Raw genomic sequence first — 24,428 nt, 5'->3', positions numbered from 1 at the left:
TAAAATAAAAAATAAAAAAAATACTAATTACCTTTCTCCTCTTCTTTTTCTTCCTGAAACCTCAATATAAAAGCATTTGACAAATCGACAAAAGATTTTATTATGAAGAACTTTTCAAATTTGTCATAGATTTTCATCATTATGATTTTAGTATTCATCAATCTTGTTTTGTATGTGGTGCTGTACTGCCCATGAAAGCACAGTGGTTTTACCAACGTCATACTATACGAGCAACTTTTTCTATAAAAAATACAAAAATAAAAAGTACTAAAACATTTTTTAATCTGAAAAGAAGTAATATTTTATTAAAGATGATATTAAAAAAAAAAAAAAAAGATGGAAACTGAGGTGAAATTAAATTTATCAGAAAATCCTAAAATGATACCCTTTCACATCTGATTCAAGAACTTATTTTACAGCATTATGGTTGATTACAGTAAGTTCATTGGTTTTTTATTTTTATTTTTATTTATTTATTTATTTTTCGTAGACCTTCCAACAAGTACAAAACTTGATGAATTGTTATAAAAATAATAGACTTATGATATATAACACAGTAACAGATAGAAATGTTACCCAAGAGTGGGTGGCATTATGGTTAAGGTTTGGGGTTTAAACCCTAAGGTCACAAGTTCAATTCCCTCCTCCTTGGGCCAATCTCCTGGGCAAAGCACAGTTGGTTAGGAAGTTGGATCTCAAGTTATCTAATGGTGATCTCTGTAAGGGACGCTGCGTTATCTAATGGTGATCTCTGTAAGGGACGCTGCGTTGGACCTGTGGGAGGGTAGGGAGGATTTTTCTGTAATAAATAAAAAAAACAAAACAGATAGAAATGTCAAAATAAATGTGCATCTAACCATAAATAATATCGTACATTGTCACATGTTTCTACTAATCAAAAGATATAAAAAGATGATTGGAAGCATCATTTAGCCAGTTGTTCTAGTTATTGAAGTGCATAAAAGCATGAAATTATTTTGTTCTCAGTCCGCTTTCATTGGGGGGAGGAACATTTTAGATGGGATTTTAGAATCCAATGAAGTAGTGGATTGGTGGAAGAGGAAAAAGAAGAAGAGGGTAATTTTGAAACTAGATTTTGAAAAAGCCTACGACACGGTAAATTGGGAGTATCTCTTTAATATGATGTCAAGCTTTGGATTCCAGGATAAGTGGATTAGGTGGATGAAGGTGTGTATACAATCAGTTAGAGTTTTAGTTCTTGTTAATGGTTCCCCGACTAATAAATTCTGTCCAGAAAAAGGACTCAGGCAAGGGGACCCATTGTCTCCCTTTCTTTTTAATATAGTGGCTGAGGGTTTGAATATATTATTCCAAAGAGCTAAAGCATTGGAGTTAATCAAAGGTGTTGTGATTGGCCTAAGGGAGGTTAATGTTACCCATTTGCAATTTGCAGATGATACAATTGTGTTCTGTGAGGCAGAAGAGAACGACATTTTGAGCGTTAAGAGAATCTTGAGGTGTTTTGAAGCGCTCTCTGGATTGAAGATTAATTTTCATAAGAGTACAGTTTGTGGAGTAGGTGTACAGGAGGCAGAGGTAAATGTTTTCGCAGGAAGATTGAATTGTATGATCCAAAAGTTACCTTTCATGTATCTTGGTTTACCACTGGGGGCCAGCCCGAGGAAGAAAAGCACATGGTTTCCGGTAATCAATAAATTCAAGTCTAGGCTGGCGTCTTGGAAAAGGAAATTACTATCATTTGGCGGTAGGTTAACATTGATCAAAACAGTGCTATCTTCTCTACCAGTGTACTACCTCTCTTTGTTTAAATTGCCTGCAAATGTATCAAAATTGCTGGACAAAATTCAGGCTAGGTTTTTGTGGGGAGGTTCAGAACTTAAAAATAAGATCCATCTGGTAAAATGGGAGGAGGTTACCAAAACAAAGCACTTGGGAGGGTTGGGGATTAAGAAATTGAAGGAAGTCAATGATTGTTTACTAGCCAAATGGTGGTGGAGATATGGTAGTGAGGACCGTGTGTTGTGGAAAGACAGTTTAATTAGTAAATATGGCAGCTCTGGAGGTAGGTGGAGACTAGATTCTGGTAGCAGTGACCAATGTTCAAGAGTCTGGAGTGATATTCTCAGGTTGGAACACAGCAATCCTAACCTGTTTTGCTTCTTTATGGATAATTCTGTCATTCAAGTAGGGAATGGTATGAGGGTTAGATTTTGGGAGGATAGTTGGGCTTCCAACAAATGTTTGAAGGAGGATTTTCCTCGATTATTTGAGTTGTCAGTAGAAAAAGAGGTCACTCTTAAGAAGATGATGGATAAAAGAAATGACTTATCTGAATGGAAGCTAAGTTTCAGAAGGAATTTGAGAGTTTGGGAGGAGGTTGAGATGGAAAGACTACAGTCCATTTTGCTTTCATATGACCCGTCCTTATTAGAAAAAGCTGATGCATTGGCTTGGAAGGCATTATCTTTAGGTGTGTTCACAGTTAATTCAATGTATAATAGAAGATGTGTAGAGCAGTGCTTGGGGACATCAAGGTTGATTTGGAATAATATTTCTCCACCAAAAGTTCAGTTTTTTGGTTGGCTCACTTGGAAGGGTCGAATCAAATCAAGAGCTTTCCTCCAAAGAGTGAGGTGTCTTAGTTATGAGGCTCAATTGAACTGTGTCTTTTGCAGCTGTGAGTTGGAGTCAGGGTGTCATGTTCTGATGCAGTGCCCCTTTGTTTGGAGGATCTGGACAAATTTGCTGAATTGGTGGGGTTTGATTTGGGTGATACCTGAAAAGCCCAAAGGGCTATTGGATTGGTGGAGAGGGTACAAATGGAGAAAGATCGAACAGAAAATCTGGGAGGCAATTCCTTTGGCAGCACTGTGGTCTGTGTGGAGGCTTCGAAATGAGTGTATCTTTAATGAAGAACAACCTATATTGGAGGAGGTTTCTGAGCTAATTAAAACTAGAGTTGCATTGTGGATTACTGCAACCTCGAGTGAGTTCCAATACTCAGTGCATGATGTGGTGGCCAATTTGGATCAGGTAAGGCATGCATTACATTGTGGCTGACTTGGTGGTATTGTTGGGGGTTTTATTGTCCACATTGGTGAGCCAATTGGGGTAAGTAATATCAATAGTCTGAAGATGTGGAGGGTCCCACACAGATGTTCTGGGTTGCCTAGAGGCAGATAAGCATGCAGTGATCAGAAGAAGCCTATCTGATGGGGGCCTCAATAGGTGGTGACTTGCTGTGTTTTGGTGCTCTATCCCTTGGAGGATTGTTCCGCTACCTGATCTATTGCTCCAGCAGTGGGGTTTTTGGATGTTTGGTTTTCGAGGGGCTGCAGAGGTATTTCTAAATAAAAGTGTGTATCATGTTGCTGCTGTAATCTGCCTGTTGCTGATCTGGGTTGAATAGAAGTGTCCAAGAGTCTAATATCGCAGGTGCTACTTATTGAAGTGTATTTGTTCTACCTCTGGCCAACTAGCAGCAGCCGGCAATGTTTGATGGTGGAGATGGTTGGCCAACATCCTCATCTGGATTGCTGTTGAAAGCAAGGAAGAAGACTTCATCCTCATCTGTGTTGTTGTTTGTTGAGCTTGCTGGTTGCTAGTATGTCATGTTAGTGGGCTGCTCTGCTGGTTTGCTTTTGTTCTTGTTTTGTGAATGGTTGCAGCTGGTGCATACCAGAGGTTGTCTAGCTGCTGGTTTTTTGGTTTTCCCTTTTTCTCTTTGTTTTTTGGTTTCTTTCTTTCTCGTTGGTTCCTCACCAACTTGGGGGTGCTAGCAAATGATAGGATCGGCTTTTTGGTGCCAACCTAGTTGGGATCATTCGGGTCATTGTGATGCTCCTGCACTCCTCCTTTTTTTATTGGTGTATTGTTTTTGTACCTTGTACTAATTTTACATCAATAAAGCTTCTTTTTTTTTGCTGATAAAAAAAAAAAAACTTACCAAGTTATTGAAGTGCATAAAAGCATCATTTAGCCTTAGGCGGTGTTTGGGAAGATTTGTTTTTGGGTTTTTTTTTTTTTTGATTTTTTTCACTAAAAGACAAAGTTTTTGCAAAACAAAAAGAAAAACAAATCCAAACAAAATATCACATCCAATCCCATAATCATTTCATTTTTTTCTCTCACAAACATCACATCCAACCATAAAAAAATCCAACTATCTTCCCAAATACCAAATTTTTTTTATCCAATAACATCCTACAACTAAAAAAACTTACATAAAAACCCACTTCCCAAACACCCACTTATTGAATCGAGATCTTCAGTGGCACAAGTTAGGCAGAAGAAGAATTTCATGAAATTTGTTTCCCTAGCTAAACTATTTCTAAAATGATTATTTTATTTTTTATTTTTTATTTCTTTTATAGTTTAATTAGTTGGCCTTAGACTATATTTTTTGATTAGCCAAAGAAAATTCCATTTACGAGGGGAAAAAAAAATGTACAACCACAAGGATTATATCAATAGATAGGAGGAAGTGCAAAGAACATCACAATAGGCCAGCACCATCTCAATTATATTGGCACTGTGAGGACTACCTGATCATTTGCTAGCACAGCCCCAAGCTGACCAAAAACCAACAAAGAAACATTACACCACCAAAACAAAACAAATTGAGCTACACAACCAAACTACAAGCAAGCTGCACCTAACTCAAAACACCAAAGCTCCTCCCAAGCACAGCCTAACCTGGCTCAGATTAAAGATAAAATCATTAATTGAAAAATGAAAGTTCTTTAGGTGTGGACTCAACCACAGAGCTAACTTCATCTTAATCAACTCACACAACTCACCCCTGTTTAGAGTAGATAAATTGAAGATACATTCATTTCTAATTTTCCAAAGTGACCACAATATAGCCAGTGGAATAGTACTCCAAATTTTCCTTTCCAGCTTTGTCATCTTCCCTCCTACCCACCATAATAGTAGCTAGTCCACAAAGCCTGGTAATACCCCTTGCATCCCCCACCAATTCAGCATATTAGCCTAAACACTCCACACAATGGGACAACAGACTAAGACATGATTTACAGATTCAATATCAGCCCTACAAAATAAATAAAGATTAGAACCATTCACATTTAGCACACCCACTCTTTTTAGGAACTCCATCATCTTAATTCTTTTTTTTTCTAAGCTAACCACCCAAAAACTTGTACCTTAGGAGGAATATACTTTAGCCAGACCAATTTACTAATTCTGAGGGATAGACCAAGATTGTCAATAACAAACTGGCACATTTCTACTCTAGAAAACTGAACTGAATTAGATGCTATCCAAACAGGCCTGTCTACGTGTTTTGGTCTTAACACAAGACTTGCTGCTAGGTGGTTGAGTAGGTTCTGTAGTTCCAACATTTTCCACACATACAAATCTCTTCTGAATGATAGGTTCCATACACCAGTTGCATCTTTCCTATCACAAATATCTCTCAATGCATCACTTTTCTCTGTAGATAAACTGTAAAGGCCTGGAAACACATCCTTAAAGGAAAGTTGATGACATCATCTATCAGTCTAGAAGATAATTCTGCTTCCATCTCCCATCTTCAACTGATAATTGTTTAAATAAACCTGTTGTAAGTTATTACTCTGCTCATTAATAGCTATGATTCCTTTCCATATTGCTGAATGGTTACTGCTAGTACAAACAGATGGCAGCCAGCTTCCAACCTCCATTTTATATTTGCTGCAAATAACTCTTTTACTTGCAAAGGAGATGGACAATTAGTCCATAGTTAATGAACGGACAGACCTTCAACAACATAAGAGATTCCTCGATTATCAAATTGATGCATCCGGGTCAAAAGAAAGAAATTGAAAGTTGAAACAAAAACCACGATTAAAATAAGAATCATATCCTCTATTTTAAATGTTTATTTGTTTTGTTAAAAGATTATTTGGTCGACTTCCTTAATATGTTTATTTCTTTTATTAGAAGATTATTTGCTTGGCTTCCTTGATAGTGAGATTAAACAATGAAGATATAAGATTAATGATAGTAAACAAATTGATCGAGCTAAGGTTGTATAAATTCTTATAGTATTGATCGAGGAGAGAGCAGTTGGCCCAATAGTCCATATAGTTGTCTTTTAAAATAGTGCGAATGTTAGAGATTCAGAATTTAAATAGATGGAACGCCTGCAGTACTTTCGTTGTAATTTAACTTATTAACCTATTAATATCTTATTGTGTGCTAGAAAAAAAAATTATTGAAAAACAAATAGAGAATGAAAAAAATGAAAAAAAGGAATTCTACATATACTAAAATTATCGTGAATTTAATAATATAAAATATGATAGAAAAATTAACCTAAATTATAAAAAAATGTGAAGAAAGCGTATTTTTTTCTGACACTATTCTTCACCTTTTTTTTTACTTTATACAATTAATTTTTGTAAGAACTTGGTATTCGGTCCACTGGACCGATTAATTCACAGGACCAATCCCCACCATCTAAAGCCGAGGCAAGCCCTGATATAGATTGGAATGGTTGAAGTGAAATATTTAGCTTGAACTCGAAAATCTAGTGATCATGAAAAACAATTACAATTAAGTTGTCGAAAATCACCAGATATGAAGGAGCTTGGTGAGTTAGTAAAAGTGAGAGTTGGGTTGTGGGTTAGATCTTCTTTGCCTAATGTCCATTACTCAGTGCATCAAATTGTAGAGAATCTAGGTCAGGTGAGGCAATGCATTTGAGATGACTGGGTAGGTAGTTGCTATGTTCTGCAGGTGGATGGGGACTGGTGTGTTCTGCTGCTACTCTATTTTTATTTTTGCTATTTGGTTGGTATCTTACTAGCCTTGGGGTGGTGCTGTCAGATGATTAAGTTTGCTTCTTGGTGCCAGCAGAGTTGGGATTGAGAAGTTAAGCTATGATGATGTTTGCACCTTCTCCTTTCTTCTTGTTTTTTTCTTTATTGTTGTATCGCCTATACTTTGTATTGGTTGATTTATCAATAAAGGATCTCTTTTGATTGATCCAAAAAAAAAAAAAAAGTAGTCGAAAACCAACAACAATTGTAATAACTTTCTTCAATGACAATCTCGGTGAACATAGATAAGGAATCAACATCTTGTAGCATAAGAATGTTCATAGAATCAATCATGATGGTAGGAAGAGAAACCAACCAAGAGAGAGAAAGCAACAAGGCCAACAAAATGGCGGATCACAACAAATGCTACTGAATACATCGGTGGCCCCCCCACCCCAAAAAAAAAAAAAAAAAAACCAAATGTATGTACTTGGTGCTTTACAAGGGTGTGAAGGCTAAATCCCATTAGTATTAATCTAATAACAAACAATTGAAGTTCGCTGATAAAATATATATATATATATATATATATAATTAAAATAATGGTTATATTTGTAGTGTAATAGTATGATGTTAACAAGGATAAGACATTGATGCAGAAATATTTACAAGGTTCACATGCATATATCCCCACTTGCATTATTATTTGGATAAACCTGAAAACAAATGTAACTCGTGGATTTTTTTTCAAACTATAATTGATTTGATAGCATCATATTGTACATGTAAACCTACTTGGTCTCTCTCTCTCTCTCTCTCACTCGATGTCCTTATTATGGACCTTCCAAAAAGATTTATCACCCCCCCATGTCCAAATGACATAACAGCTTTTGTCTCTAACCTTTTCCAAGTGACATGGCTTCAGATTCGTCTTCACTTCCATAGATCATTAATAGAAAGTGTGTCATAATCATAATCACCAGTTCTTGCCCTCAATCAAGAAAAAATCAAAAGAGATAAAAAAAAAGAAGAAAAAAAAAAGATGAAAGTTACAGTCCCTTGATCTATGTTTGTATTACATAGCGCGATATCTAAACCACATAGTATATATTAATGAATAAGAATATCAAAAGTTTAAAATGTCATTATATAGTGACTAATATTTAAAACTCTAAGACATAGGTTTGTCTCCGTTAATTCGTTATGCATGTGTAACCAAATTTCTCCTGAGAGGTTTCCTAAAAAACTCAAAACATACATTGGATGCCACTACAGTCAACCCAATTCCAAATATAAGGATATTTCCTGTCTAAATATAATTATTGAGAAAATAACAGCAGAATATCCAACAAATAAAGGATTTATACTCTTGTAAGTGACTAATTATTATTATTATTTTTTGTTTTCTTTTGTTTATGTTTTAAAGGTTTAAAGGGGGTGCTAGCAAATGATAGGATGAGTTTTTTGGTGTCAACATAGTTGGGATGATTTAGCTCATTGTGATGCTTTTGCACTACCCTTTCTTTATTGATGTAATTTACTCTGTACTTTGCTCTTGTTTCTTGCATCAATAAAATTTCTTTTTTTCCGATAAAAAAAAAAGGGTTAAAAAAATGTGGCTTGTGTAAAAGAAACCAAGGAAGAAATAATGGAACCTACTACAATCTATTTGGATTAAGTTTATATATCTGTATAAAACAGTGCACATGCACACACATATATGCACACAGATATGATATATAATAGGTACATCCTAACATCAAACCCATGTATTTAAAGAAAGAATGGATAGAAAAATAATGCCCAAATTATCACTCATGTGAAGGAAGATAGATCCTACCTTCAAAACCCAAATATTTCAAGAAAGAATTGATAGAAATGTGCAGCCCAAATCATCACTCATGTGAAGGAAGATAGATCCTACCAGCAAAGCCCATATATTTCTACAAAGAATTGATATTTTAGCATCAAGTTAAGTTGTTTGGGAGTATTAGTTATAGAGGGAGCGACTCTGTCTAAGTAATACGTTTTTGTTGAATCTTGCTGACAATTTCTGAGCTAATTAAGAATAGAGTCTTCTTATTGTGAGCTTCTTTTCTTAGTATGTATCTTGTATATTTCGAGCTAATAAAAATTCCTTTGCCGATCAAAAACAAAAAAAGAAGCAATGCCCAAATTATCACTCATGTGAACAAATATACATATATTTTAAGAAAGAATTGATAGAAAGCTAATGCCCAAACAATTACTCGTTGTTGAGGAAGATAGATAGATCCTACCATCAAAAACAGTATATTTCAAGAAAGAATTAATAGAAAGGTAATGCCCAAATTATCATTCATATATGTCCAAAACAAGTATACATGTATATGTGCCACCATGATATTGCCAACTCTTTTCTTGAATTTCATATTCAATTATGCCCAAAATATATGATTTTTGATAGAAACGCAAACACAGACACAAAAAAACACAACATGCCTGTATTTATTTATTTATTTTTTTTATCGTAAAAGAAAGAAAATTTATTGATGTACGGAAAATGACTACAAAGTAGATACTTACATTTGTTGTTCCATCAAGCTGAGGCAAGTACTAAGGCAATTCAAGTTACACAAGCTTTGACTGTAACAATCCAATCCCGCAATGATTCCCATTCAAATTCTTACACAACAACAAAAAAACTTGGAAAGGATAGCCTGCACAAAAATTATTCAACCAAACAAAGCCCTTAACTTCATTCAAATCTTCAGCTTTACATTCAGAATCCCTCACAAAACTTAAAATGGTATCATGTGCATATAACTATGCGTATGTGTACGCTCTATGTACTCATTTCAATTACATCAATAATATTTCAATTTTTTTGTATCAAAAAAAATAAAATCAAAAAGCCCAATAAGAGAAATTCCCTTACCTTTACTCTCACCCCAATCATCTGTGTGATTGTTATCTTATTCTTTCTTTCTTTTTTTTTGATCGGCTATCTTATTCTTTCTTATTAGGATCTTATATTCGCTGCGAATTGTAGAGATGAGAATCGATTGATGATATAGAAAGTGAGAGATAAAAGAATGCACATAAAATACAGATTACATACCAAATCAACGAAAGTTGAGGCGAAGTGGTAAAAGAATTCACCTTGTTTGGATGGAGAGGTGGGACTAGTCGGGGTGTATATATAGTCGTTGATTGCTGATGCAGCATCATCAAGATTCTCATCTTTCAAATTCGGCAGAGTATAAATCTGCTGTTCATTTGCATGTGAATCTTGATGATGCCGCATCTGCAAACAATGACTCTTCATCAATCGATTTTGATCAATCTTTCTTTGAGGAGATATATAATCTCAGAACAGAAGATGAGAAGATTTGGATTGAAAAAAAAAAAAAAAAGTAAAGGAGGAAAAAAAGAAAAAAGAAAATTAAGAGTAGAATAACACTACTTAGATTTATATATGTACGTCTTAGATTTATATATGTACGTCCTCCAATTCACCACGAACATGCGATGACGTGGCTCCTCATTAGTGGTAGAAAGGTAGTACAATGACCCAATGGAACCCTAAACAGTTAATCAGCATACAGTTTCAAAACAAAACCATCAATAATATAATAAAATAAAAATCTAGAAACCCTTTTCGCAAATCAAATTTTCTCTTTGAAATTACATAGAAAACATAGAGATCGACGATCCTCACAGAAATTCTCCGGAGAGAGATTAGAAAAAAAAAATTTTAAATCGAAACAAAATTAAAAGAACTGGGTTTGTGAGAAAACGTAAACTTCTTAAAATTTAAAAAAACAGTTTCTGAAAATTTACCCAAACAGAAACAATGATTTCTGGGTTTGTAAGATCACGAAAAGAATTTATTAAAAAAAAAAAGGCCTGTGAAAAATCTAAACTCGGATGAAATTATAAGCAAAAAGAATAGAAAGACCAACAAGAGAGTTTATGACAGTGGGTTTAAATCAAATCATCAAAGAAAGATAAATCCAAACCTAGTTCTTGGAAGAATTGTAAAAGAAAATGAACTGGGCATAGGCTGAAACCTGCCAAACATCTGGAATTCTCCAGCGAAATGAGAGAGAGAGAGAGAGAGAGAGAGAGAGAGAGAGACTTGGGGAGGAGACCAGGAAGAGTAGGTGAGGAAAAGGGTTTGTGGGGGATACTTATATACACAACACTGCGCAAGCTTTTGGAGGAATGCTACACGGACTTACGAACTCACAGAAGTTTTGTGCTTTTAGTGAAATTTGGGGGCATGCAATTAAAGTGGGGCTTGGGAATTCTAAGGGTGAAAATTCATGAATTTGTACTAGGACAACTATATCAAAAATGGAATTGCCTTGTTAAAGGTGAAATTCGATGGTTTTTCTAGGGTTATAATAGTCATGCTAATGTAAAGAATGCTCATTTAAAGTTTTTAACAACTTATACATGTTTTATTTTAATGCGTGACAGCTCATACTTCTGTACATTTAACAGGACAGTTTATACGATATAAATTTTTTTGTTTTACATTCTTTTTAATGTTTTTTACTTCTTTTTTTATTTTATTTTAGTGCGGGTGGCTTGTGGTAATTTTAGTAATTACTTAGAGAATTGAATCTAATTTCCTTCATTTTTCATTAAATCTACTAAGTAGATGAATATTACTTGTTGATCTCTATAAGCTTCTTTATTAAATGAATACAAAGCTACCCTTTTGTGTATGACTAAAATGTTTTTTTCCCTAAATCGACGCAAATTAGCAAGATCAAGTAACTTCAAAATCTAGGTAATTTGCCTTACCTTGCTGTTTCATATTAATTTTCAACTATAAGTGAATTCCTTAGCTTAGGAAATAAAGGGGAGGGCTAGAGTTAGGGTTAGTCTTATGTTCAAATCTTATTTAATAGTGAGAGATAAAGAGACAGACTTGGAGCTTTAAGGTGCTATTGAATTTCACTTAATAGAAAAAAGCAATTGTTGTGGACAAGATTAAGCATTTTTTCTCTACTTCAGAGAGAAAAAAAAAAAAATTTGAAGAAGAAGATTAAGCATTTTCAATTATAAGTAGCAATTGCTAGATTGAATTTTTGAAGGGAAATATATATGTAGAAAGAGCAAACGAAAGTCAAAGCAAATTACTGGCGTAGCATACCAAATTCACAATTTCTGGATGGCAATAACAATATTGGCGAAAATGAAATGATAATGAAATTAATCCAAGATGTCAACTGTTAATTTTCACCATGACCAATATTTTATACATCTAATATTTTTTTCAATTTCTATTATTTTAAATCCAATACCATGGCCATGATATATCAAAATTTCGCTAATTTCTAAGTTCTATATTTGATATAATACGTCATATATTCATCCCTTTATTTTGTAAATTTTTTTCATTATTTTCTAATATATTATTGATATTTATGATATTTTGACCATTATAATTTCATTTGTCGTTTTGAATTTTCATTTTTGTGTACTCTTCCTATTATCAATATATCGTCAAATTGCTAAAATTTTGAACTATGTACAGTTGATCACGTTGGAATTGTATTCAAGAAAATTGATAAAAGTCACCTCTTTAATCTTATTGTGTTGTTTAAATCTCTGTGTGTGTGTGTGTGCATTTTCTTGGTTTTTATCTCAAGTATTACTTTATGAAAGTCCTCAGCAAAGGCAGGGAATCCAGTAGCAGTTGCCCAATTAAGTTTGTAAAGTATTCAATTAGAAATCTTCCTTGAATTTTGAGGTTTTTGGATATTCTTTGTCATGTGAAGGACTAATGATTTTTCTCTTATTTAGGATTTTATTAAACGCAATTTTTATTTAGCTCCTTGAAAACATTTTGTATTAGTTTAAGGACAAACAATTTTTTTTTTTTTTTTGATCAGCAAAGAAAAATTTCATTAATCAATATGAAATTAAAGGTACAGGAAGATGAAATGCACTGAGAGAGATTCGGAAGGTACAAAATACCCCTACTACTGCTACTCGCAACCATACAACCAACCCCTTGGCCTCACGATATTTTTTTTTTTAAACATAAAAGTTAAGAAGGACTTAACAGAAATTAAAATACATGATTCCCCACAAAATCAACCCACCAAAAAACCCAAACAGCTCTAGCAATACCTCTAAACAACAAACTAAAAAAACTATTCTAACACCCAAGTTGCACTCCCAAGGCCAACCACCCACGCCTATGAAGCTGAATATTTTATTTGCCCAAGTTCAATAGCCCAAGACCTACGCTGTTACACTGCTTCACACCCATGCTGCTACACACCTGCTACACTGCTACACTCCCATGCTACACAGCTACAACACTGCTACACTCCAGACAACACTGCTACACTCCCATGCTGTTACACACCTGCTGCTACACTCCCTACACCCACGCCTATGATGCTGCACTCCCAAGGCCAACCACCCACCTGAACACAGCTCATACACCACGCCAAGACAGCTCATACACAATGTTGCTGTCCACCCCACCGGAAAACTCCATAGCCAACGACCAATGACCAAGGCCACACCACCGGAATCAACCAAGGCCACACCTCCATTGGTTAACCCAAACTCACCCACGCCCCCTTGTCCAACCCCTTGCTGGCCAACTACTCCGAAATGTCCACCTTTGTGCCGACTCCTCCCTTCACACAACCGCTACAAAACTCGGAAGATGACGACCCAAACACCGATCAACCGCTGAGACACCTCCAAACATCTGGACGAAGATCACCCCTCAAACTCCCACTCGAAGAGGAGCGCTCGAATGAACACCAGACAGAACTATGGCCGAAGCAGAACGACACCCAAGATACCCCAAACAAAGCATCGATACTACTACATAATTCTGAACCATAGTTCACCCCTCAAGCTCCGACTCGCGAAAGAGCGCACGAATGAAGATCCTAACCACATTTGGACGTCCTCAAGCCAGTCCAAACCAACCTCCTCCTCTATAATGACCCTTAATCCAGGCATTCCTTGATGATAACAACACACCACGACTCTGCAGCAGCCCACAAAGCATACCAAGGCGGGAAAATAATGGGGGAAATCAAGTTTATTAAAGGAAATTAACAAACAAACACAAGAAAGAACTGGGCCAGCCAACCACCATAGCCGAAGGCGGCGGCCGGCCGGCCCAAAATGAGGCCCGGGGAGGAGGTTTTCACAGAGAGAAAGAGAGGTTTTCAGAAAGAGAGAAAAGTCAATTAAAAGCTAGTTTACACCACATAAACTGAAATTCAGTTAAAAATTGATTGGCAGCCTAATGGTTCTTAAGGAGTTGGATACGCTGAGGTTATTAAGGACAAACAATTTAGTAGTACTATTGGAGGTCTTTCAGCATAACATAGAGCCAATTTTGGATAAAATTCTTTATAGTTTCTAAACGACTTCAAAATTCATATTTACGTCTCTATTTTTTACAAAATTTACATTTTTAAAAATATCTCATCAAAATCTATCAAACAATATGAAAATTAAAAGAAAAAAAATAAATAAATTTTCACTTTGTTCATTACACTTCACAATGAAATTTCACTATCCAAAGTCAATGAAATTTCTATTTGAGAACTAAACAATGTAAAATTCAAGACCAATTGATGAAATTAGATCTATAATTTTAAATTTAGGACTAATAAATTCAAATTGAAAGATAAAAAATAACAAATTTTAATTTTTTTTTGGGCTTTAAAACAGTGAAATTTCAATGTGCGTTGACTTTGAACAATGAAAATTGTACCAAAACTTTAAAATTCACTATCAATTTCACCGTGAAGGTTTTTTAACGAGTTTTTCAACAAACCCTAAAAATTTTACTTTTCCATCAATCAACTATATATATATATATATATATAGAGAGAGAGAGAGAGAGAGAGAGAGATTCATGGCAAATATTCACCACAGAAAATAACTAATCAAAATATTTTAGATAACATATATACAAACATTTACACATATTTCTACACGTGCATGATGTATATGAATGACGAATGATGATCTAGATTTAGATTAGTGAGGCTCGAAATCGTGATGGAGATGTAAATGGCAGTGGATATGAACAACGAAGACTGAGAGATTAGAGACTAGGAGATCAGTAGAGACTGAAATCAATGGAGAATACTAGTTGGATTGGAGAATAAAACTAGGGTTTAGTATGTTTAATGCTACACTTCTAATAGATGTGTAGTGAGAGTTTTTTAATTCCAAATATGTGGACTTAAAAAATTTAAATTTGAGGTGGAATGTGTATACTCATGTTTATATTAGTAATTTTATTCAGTGGTAAAACTGTAATATAAAATTTAATTATTAAATGTGTGTATATAAAATAAAAGTGTGTAAAAATAGAGCCACTCAATTTGTAGATGGATGTATCCCTAATTTTCGCCATATTGTATTACTAGGACATAACTAAGTTTCTTTCATATTTTTTGTGAGGCCCCTGAAAAATGTATTCTCTCTAAAAATCCTAATGTTTGAATTATTTTCTTAAAGCCCCTCGGTTACTTGAATTAATTCAATCTTGTCGGTTAACACTACTATTTTTATTTTTATCGAAATAGAAATTTCCCTAACCGGATTAGGTTCCCTAACCTAATTTAATTCTACCTAAGTTACATGTATTTAACTCCAAGCCCTCACTTTTCTTTAAAATTCAAAACTTGCCCCAAACTAGTACTTGTACCTTGAAGTACCATCAATCATGCAATATATATATATACACCTTGAGGGTTGTGCCTAGGACCAAAATAAATAAAATAATAACTCCATCACACTCCCCAAGGCTAGCCACCCTAGGAAGAAGAGAGAGGAGCCAAATTTCAAGAACTATGATTATGAAATTCTAGAAAAACAGAACCTAGTACCCTAAACCTAGGAAGCTAACTCCAAAACTAGTTCCATTTTAACTAAATATGGCCTAATCCTTGAGTAAGCCTCCCACACCATCCCTATTCCCTTTAAAATTCCAAACAAATCCTAACCTTTCTATCCATTTCCAACTAGTGGACTTTTAGGACATTTTATATCAAAATTTGCCTATATATACCAACCTCCCCAAGCTTGGCAAAGCACAAACACCACACCCACACACACACATTCGGCTAGAGAGAGGGAGGAGAGCAAGAGAGAGAAGTCTAGAAGAAGAAGAGGAAGAAAGAAGAGAGCTTTCTTGTGCAAAGCTTAGTAGGTAAGCCACAACACAACCTTCTCTTTCATTTTCCTTTTTTCAGTACATGTTTCTAAGGGTTCTAAACAATGTTTTCAGATCTGTTATTAAAGAGCCCTTATGTTAAAAATGCTAAGGGTTGAGTATTGATTCCATCTCTCTTGTATTTTCTCCATTTTGGCACAAAACTATCTTTTTTTATACCAATCTCTCAACTTTCCAAGGGCACTCTTTCAAACAAATTTTCTGAGTTAAATATATGTTAGTTAGCATGTTTTCTTCACAAAAGAAACAAAAACTTTCCCTTGGTGGAACCCTTTCCTCATAAAACTTCTTGTTTTGGACATAGTACCTTAAAATCTGTTTTTGCAGCCCACTTCCAGAAATTCTAGAAAAATGTAAAAAATTATCCTGGACCTCTATTTTATTTCAAAACCTTCCTTAAGGTGTTAGCTTTCAACTAAAATTGGTTTCATCGAAAAACATTAAGCGGTTTGCAAGAAAATCAATTTTTTGTAACGGTCGACGGATCTGGACAGAATCTGGACAGCGCTGTCATATTTTCTAAATAACTTAGAATCTGGAAAAGCAATCCCATTTCCGAAAAATGTTCTAGAAACTAGATCAAATTCCCTACGAACCATAGGAAGACCAAGTCCGGTGAATGATCTAAAATAGATCTTTCATTTTAATCTTTATGCGATACTAAATCTGAAAATTTTATTATGTGTGGATGTTTTATACCCTTGAGTTCATGAGATTGCTTATTAGCTTATGATCATATCTTGGCATGATATTATATGTGTTGTGGTTATGTTATTTACCTTTCTCATCTTAAGAATGCATGCTTATATGGATATTATTGTCTTATAAGTTGGACTAACCTTGATTTAAAACATTTAATTCAACGGGAAACCTAATTGGGAGGGTATTGGGTTTCGAGCACTCGAGTAATGAAAAGATGAGTATATATGATATATGGCTTGTTGGGATGCGTTCCCTAGTTGGAAGTTAAAGTCTTGCGTAAGTGGTTTTCAGAACCCTTGAACGGAGCGGTTGTATTCGGACCCTAGGTGGTTTGGTGTAAGGAGGGATTTTGGGCAAGGCCCTATTTTACCATCTCTTTTGAGGCCCTGCGGTTGGCGCTACACAGTACATAACCGTTGGTAGGCATCCGAGGTTAGGTCTGCAACAAAGCAGCAAAAGAGGGGGCATACCGAATAATCCGTGTCCGATTCTTGTGGTTGGGAGGATGAAAAGAGATTTCTAATTGCTAACAATCTAACTCAACCCTTTATTTATTTATTTGAGTATCGTGCTTTATTACTTGAGGTTATATTTGTGATTGTGTATTGGACTGGGAAAAATGGGTGGGGTGTGTGTGTGTTTACTGGGCATTCAAAGCTCACGGCGTATCATGCCATGTGACGAAGCGGAACTTATAGTGGGAGACGACGAGCCGGAAACCTTCAAAGACTTTTGGCTATCTTAGGAAGGCTAGAAATTTCCTTTTGTTATTTTGTAAGACTCGTGTGAAGATTTAAGCTTTTTTTGGGATGTAATGTAATAGAACAAGCTTTTGAAATTAAGGATATTCGTGGTTGTTATGCACTTATACTTTAATATTTACATGTATGAACCTTATCGTTGCTTATGAGACCTTGTGTCAATACCTTTTAAGATCTGTCAAAAGGGTAGTGCCCTGCCTAAGAAAGCTGGACTTAGAAGGGAGGTTAATCTGACTCCTCCGGCGATCTAGGATCTTATTGGTTATTGATCATAGGACTCATTAGTGACTCTCCCTTGACTGCAACCAATGGTGTAGAACCGGGGCATCACATTTTTGGTTTAAATGGAATAGATTTTTTTTTTTTTTTTTTTTTATCTGTAAATGAAATCTTTATTGATGGAAGTATACAAAGTGTTATATAATGTATCAATAAAGAGGAGTTTGGGCCTAACACAAAACTCAAAGCGCTAGTTGGTAAGGAACCAACAGACCAGAGATCGAAAGAAGCATACAAAAAAGACTAGCAGACAAAAAAAAAAAAAAAAAAAAAAAAAACATCAAAAGAAGATTTGCAGCAGAGACACAAATACAACATTTCACCCCAAAACTCCAAAAACTAAAACTGCAGAGCATTCAGACAAAACTGGCACAGTCCAAGAGCATAGCCTTCACCAAGAACACAGCATTCACACAACAACCATCACCACAAACAGAACATTCAGTAATTCAACACAGAAATGCAGATCTTCACCCAAAGCTAACATAGTCGTAGAACTACAGCACAACACCAGCTCATACAGTAGCATTCACATATCTACCATAGACCCACCCAAGCACTTTCTAATTTGCCTCAAATTAATAATAAAATCCTACACTGAAAAATGGAAATCTGTAAGATGTGATTGTACCCAAAAAGCAATCCTATACTTGATTAAATCAGAGAGATCCTCCAAATTTGGGATGGTTGCTCTAAACACACAATCATTTTTGCACTTCCATGTTGACCACATCACTACCAATGGAATTACTCCCCAAATCTTCCTTTCTAACTTCTTTAACTTCCCCCCTGCCCACCACAAAAGAAGACTCTCCACAAAACCTGGTATGACAGCTTGGACATCCCACCATTTCAGCATTTTAGCCCAAATCTTCCACACAAAGGGACACCAAATTAGTACATGGTTCATTGATTCACTACCACTGCCACAGAACACACAAGCTGTGGAGACACTTTGATTGATCACATCTAGTTTTTGTAAAAACTCCTTGGTCTTCACTCTCATTTCCCAAGCAAACCAACCAAAAACCTGTACCTTAGGAGGGATATACTTGAGCCATATCAGTTTAGTTATACTCAAGGTGGCACCTGCATTATCCACATCAAACTTATACAAATCTGCTACAATTAGAACCCCAGAAGAAGAGGCTGACCAGACAGGATGGTCAGGGCACTCTTGACACAGAGCAGGAGCTGCCAGCAGTATATTAATTTAATTCAAAATTAAATGGAATAGTAATTCAAGATTATCAATAGATCACCAGTTGGATTGGAGGTCAAGCTTTGTCCAAATTCATCCAATCAACAAGGCTAACAAAATTTAATATTTACTATGTTTAGCTAATTAAGAACGTGTGTAAACCTAACCACATTCTCTCACTTTCAATATGAACTTTGAATATGTTATGTTACATGTGGTAGTCTTGATTTTTGAATTTCTAACAATATATTTCTCGTGCTTGCACCTTGACCTAGGCGGGGTAAACATTACAAAAAGGAAATCTAAATATCTAAATATTATATTTTGAAACAATATGTCCTTCAATTCTAACCATTCATTCAATTTTGTATGAAAAAGTAAGCTATAATAAGTTTAAGATAACGGCGAACTTATTCAATCTAACTATGATAATGATTAGACTAAAATACTTGAAAATAATCTTGATTTGATGGCATTATAAGAGGTAGATAAATTACCAAAATCATATCATATTTACCATTTTGATTTATGATTAACACTGTCATTTTCATCTCAACAATGTGCATCTACTTCATTATCATTATCTCATCACCCATCAGTCTTCCACTTAGAAACATTAATGTCATGTCAAAGTTTGATTCATTGAGCATAGCCCTAGAGTGGCTACAAAAATATCACTAATAATAAGTTAACAAAATGTACTATATTTAACCACACTTTTGACATAAGATTTTTTGTTTTTTTTCCTTTGATTGAAATAGTTGAGTATATAGTCATATAATATGCCCGTAAAGTAGAGATTTCAATTAATATAGCTCTAACAAATGGACACGCAAGTTTGAATTTTCACATATATTATGTGTTCTTGTAAATCTTTTCACATTTATTCTCCAATCCAATATCTTAAATAGGGAAAGGCTAGCAACTCACAATTTAGTTTTGGAAATTTATCTATAATGATGTAGCAAAGTACTCGGACCTTATATAATTGAGTATATGACAAATTAAAAGTTGACACCTATCATGCCACGTTATTGTGGGTCAAATTGGGAGAGCTCTTTTAAGGGTCTCAACCATTTTCCATCTTCAGAAATAGGAAAAATTGCAAATCAGTAGTACCTTCACAAAATATTTACAAATTCATTATGCATTTAATTATTAAAGCTAGTAAAGTTAATCTCTGATTTGAATTTTTTTTTTGTTTTTTGAAAACATAAACTAAATTGCAATTTTCCCTAAATAAAAAGACTATTCTACTCATCTTCTATCAGAACTATAAAGTAAATTCTCCTGATTTCTGGTTGTATTAGTCTGAGTTCACAAAAACAGTCTCTGCAAAAATAAAATAAAGTTGCAAACGTATTACCCACTCAAACCACACTTTATTATAGGATTTTCGTGCACTGTATCACCCTTTCAGTTTTGTGCATTATGTACATGTGTATTATACCTAGTGCTCAAATTCTTCTATTTCAAACCTTAATCTAACTATCTTAAAAATTTTAGCATGAAATGTTATTGTCTAAACTATCTACTTTTGTTTTTGCTTTTTTTCAACATCGTAAAGAAAATCGTTAAACACTCATCTTTAAAGCATAGTGAAAGCGATCACCATATTAAAGCATTTCATTGTCCCAGTTTAATAACAGACCACAAAGAAAGAAAGAAAAATATATTATGTAAATCGACTCCTTAAAAATTCTCCCAACTTTATCATTATTTTTGATAATACTAGATAAACAAAAAATATAAATACATGTAAATTAAGGGGTGGTTTGGCATCCCCTAAATAATTAATTTTTTTATCTTTTTATCTTTTTTTTATTATATCACCTCTCTACTTTTCTACACATCTTTTCGTAAAAAGACAAAAAATACACTTATTTAGGTCATCCCAAACAACCCCTAAATATTGAATTCAAACCTATTATTTTATAATAAAGAACTCATCAAGTGTTTTTTAATTACAGAATTTCCATCGCAATATTATTTGGACAAAGAAACTGGAAGAAAGAAAAGGTGTATTGAAAATTACAAATTATTTATCTCAATTACGAAAATTATTTAGCCTCCGTTTAGGAAGTGGGTTGACTTTTTTGACTTTTTGATTTTTTAAACTATTTTAGTTTGGATTAAAAAGTTTAGTTTGGGAAGAATTTTTTGACTTTTTTAATTTTTTTAATGAAAAAAAAAGTGTAATAATTATAAATTAGATGTGATATTTTATTTGTTATAATTAAAATAATCTATTTTACTTTTTATAACTATTTTAACTACAAATCAACTTGCCAAATAACATTTTAATGTCAGTGACAACAATATCACAAAAATATACTTAAAAGTAAATAACACCAGTGTCTAGTTATAATATTGCCACGTCAATGCGTATGGTGTCCAACAATAATTGCTCCAACATCACCCACCTCAAAATGAAAATGGGCACAATCCGTACAATTTGACGTGAAAGCTCAAACTTTCTTTTCTTTATTTTTATTTTTATTTTTTAAATAAAAAACAAAAGATAAAAAGCCATAATTAATGGAAGAAATAAGTTAATCCTAGACACTAGCAGACATTGAGCCTGTTTTGGAAGTAAAATTTTTACTTTTTTTAGGGTAAAATTTATAAAAAGGTAAAAGAAGTTAAAATAGTTAATAAGATAAAATATTATATTAAATTCATAATTATTTTATTTTTTTTTATAAATATCAGATCTAATTAAAAAAAATATAATTATCTTTTTAAATATAAAAATTTTAACCTACTAAATAAATAAAAATTAAATTAACATACTAAAATAATAACTTTTTAAACACCCACATTATGTGGATCAAGAGGCAAAGTACCCATCCTTTTTCTTGTTTCAAAAAAACAAAAAAGGGGAAGTTCCCCCTTGGAACAGTTTGGCTATTTTATGAGATGTGAGTTGGATGTCATGACATAGGAGTTGGCAGTGGCGGAGTTAAAAATTTAATATGGGGATATCTATTAATTATAATTTTAAATTTTTTCTTCGTGAAACAATAATAATAACATAATAATAATTTTTCGAACTAATATTAAACATTAAAAAATAATATTCATAAACAAAATGTTGCATTTTTTACTACGCTATACTCCAACCAATTAGGAAATTCATTAAACTAAGTCCGATTAAATCGCCAAAATTTTCATTCAAATGATTTTTGTGGAAAATTATGATCACGAGATTGACAATGACCTTTTTGTAGATATGCCTTATGAATTTGGTCTCGATCATTAGCATTATAATTCATAATCCGAGGCCGTAGTTCTGGATCTGTAGGAAGGTCTACTAAATTAATTTCTATGCGACTTTGGGTTATGGAAGAATAATTATCATTTTATTCTCGAGGAAGAGATCACTACAACAAAAATCAGATTTCGCGACTAAAATTGCATTTTTCGTCGCTGAAAGTAGTAGAATTGGCGACTAAAATAGAATTGTCGCCAAAATTGATCACTTTTGCCGATTAAAAGAGTTTAGTCGCCAAATATAAGGGTTTTAGGGACTAAAAGGAAGTTTAGTCGCCGAATATAGGGGTTTTAGCGACTAGAGGTTGTTTAGTAGCCAAAAGTCACGATTTTTGGTGACTAAAATAATTTAGTAGCCAAAAGTGCTGGTTTTGGCGACTAAAAAACAGTTTAGTCGCCGATTATAGGTGTTTTGCGGACTAAAAACAGTTTGGTTGCTGAAAGTGAAGCTTTTTGGCTGCAAAAAAAAATTAGTAGCTAAAAACAGTCAATTGCCGACTAAAACTCAGTTTAGTAGCCAAAAGGGGACCTTTTTGGCGACTAAAAACAGGTTTAGTCGCCAAAATTGCTTTATTTTTAGGCGGATCTTAATTTTTTAGCGACTAAAAAATAATTAGTAGCCGAAAATTATAGAATTGGCGACTAAAAATTTAATTTAGTCGCCAAAAGTGGCCTAATTTTTTTTTAACAAATAATTTATTTTTTACATAAATTATATTGAATAAAAATAATTATATATATATATTGTTTTGTATTAATACCGGTCAATATACTATATAAATAATATATATTGCATATATATTCTTGTGATGTTATAGTGGCATAGTGGAGGGAGTGTGTTGCTAAAGGTTTGGAATGTGAGATGGTTGGCGGTTCAAAACTTAGAAAAAGCAAAAAAGTGAGAATTTTTTTTTTTCGACGGAAACACCTTTGGCGACTAAACGGTTTAGTCAGCGATTAAGTGAGTTTTAGCGACTAAATTATTAGTCGGTAAATGTATGATTTTCAAAAGTGTAAAACACTATTGGCGACTAAAACTTTGGTCGCTAAAGACCTGTATTTTGGCGACTAAAAAAGTTTTAGTCGCCAATACCTCCGGCGACCACGTATACGCGACAAATGTGGCGACTAAAAAATTTTATCGGGGAAAGTAAAATTTCGACTTTCGGCGACTAAAAACGGACTTTTGGCGACTAATAAAAATTCATAATCAAAATCACAAACCTCCACAAATCAAAATCTTCAATTTCAATACAAATCGAAAAATTTAAATTTAGCACAAATCACAACAAATCAAAATTTCTAATTTTATCACAAATTATAACAAATCAAAATTTCTAATTTAACTATTAATAAATGCAAATTAATATTTTTAATTTTAGCACAAATCAAATCCCTAATTTTAGCACAAACAACAACAAACCAAAATCTCTAATTTTAATATAAATCACCACCAATTAAGATTCATAATTTTAGCATATCAAAATCTTTTATTTTAACATAAATAATAACAAATAAACAAACTTTATAAATCAAAACTTAACAAGTAACTGTAAATTAATACTCATAATTTTTATTTAAAAGTAAAAATAAATAAATAAAGTTACCTATAAACAATGAAGAAGGTTGTAGTGTGGTCCCAAATTTGTGTTGTTTGATCCTAATTTGGTGAATCGTGAGTCGGTAAATTGCAAAGCAACAAAGGGAGACAAAGAAAACATGAAGATACTTAACAAATACTGTGAATAAATAAAAAAATAAAGAATTTCCTACATTTTTAGGATTTTAGGGTTTTAACCTTGTCGTAATTGAAGTTGTGTGCACTCACAAAAAAAAAAAAAAATTGTGTATCAGTGTTTGGTTGGGATTGAGATTCATACACCAAAAAAAAAAAAAAAACCCGTGGGTGTATGTGGTGTCAGTGTGTTTGGAATGCATTTGGGAGGGCTGTGTAGCACGAGCATTGTAAGTAAGACCAAACCCACCCCTCCTAAAAAAAAAAAAATTTGAAAAGTTAAGGGGGGCACGTGACCCCTTTCGCCCCAACGTCCCTCCTCTACTGGGAGTTAGGACTTTGTCTGGACGAGGAGAATCAGCAATGAAGTAGCTAACTGGATAACTAATGCTTTTGCTAAGCAAACTCTTCTTGTAAGTTGGGTTGGTAGTCCTCCTTATGCTCTGCTTTACTGTCTTTGGATAGGGGTATAAATCTAGCTCAGCCCGGCTCGGCCCCGCCCATGTCA

The 24,428-nt window shown here is 33.9% G+C and overlaps 1 protein-coding gene and 1 long non-coding RNA gene across 2 annotated transcripts; both read right to left on the bottom strand.

Moving 5' to 3' along the window:
- Nucleotides 1–503: 503 nt before the first annotated feature.
- LOC145796965 (uncharacterized) lies at nucleotides 504–11,018 on the bottom strand. Its single transcript, XR_014337793.1, has 2 exons — nucleotides 9,312–11,018; nucleotides 504–799 (listed from the first exon to the last, which is right to left on the bottom strand). It is a non-coding gene; the product is annotated as an uncharacterized LOC145796965 (long non-coding RNA).
- Nucleotides 11,019–18,303: 7,285 nt separating this feature from the next.
- LOC145797811 (uncharacterized) lies at nucleotides 18,304–19,478 on the bottom strand. The gene is made up of 2 exons (XM_082885236.1): nucleotides 19,430–19,478; nucleotides 18,304–18,905 (listed from the first exon to the last, which is right to left on the bottom strand). The coding sequence occupies exons 1-2, from the start codon at nucleotides 19,476–19,478 to the stop codon at nucleotides 18,304–18,306; spliced, it is 651 nt and encodes a 216-aa protein (XP_082741362.1).
- Nucleotides 19,479–24,428: the final 4,950 nt, after the last annotated feature.

This window comes from Camellia sinensis, chromosome 8, assembly GCF_055761805.1.
Source record: "Camellia sinensis isolate YWXY chromosome 8, ASM5576180v1, whole genome shotgun sequence".
Classification (NCBI taxonomy): domain Eukaryota; kingdom Viridiplantae; phylum Streptophyta; class Magnoliopsida; order Ericales; family Theaceae; genus Camellia; species Camellia sinensis.
This window is presented reverse-complemented; position numbering and strand designations above follow the sequence as displayed.

Bases quoted from the DNA above. Each gene is read 5' to 3' on its own strand.
- LOC145797811 (XM_082885236.1), bottom strand. From the start codon at position 19,478: ATGCACATTGTTGAGATGAAAATGACAGTGTTAATCATAAATCAAAAT. The intron at 18,906-19,429 runs GTAAATATGATA...TACTGCTGGCAG, and splicing joins GTTAATCATAAATCAAAATG to CTCCTGCTCTGTGTCAAGAG.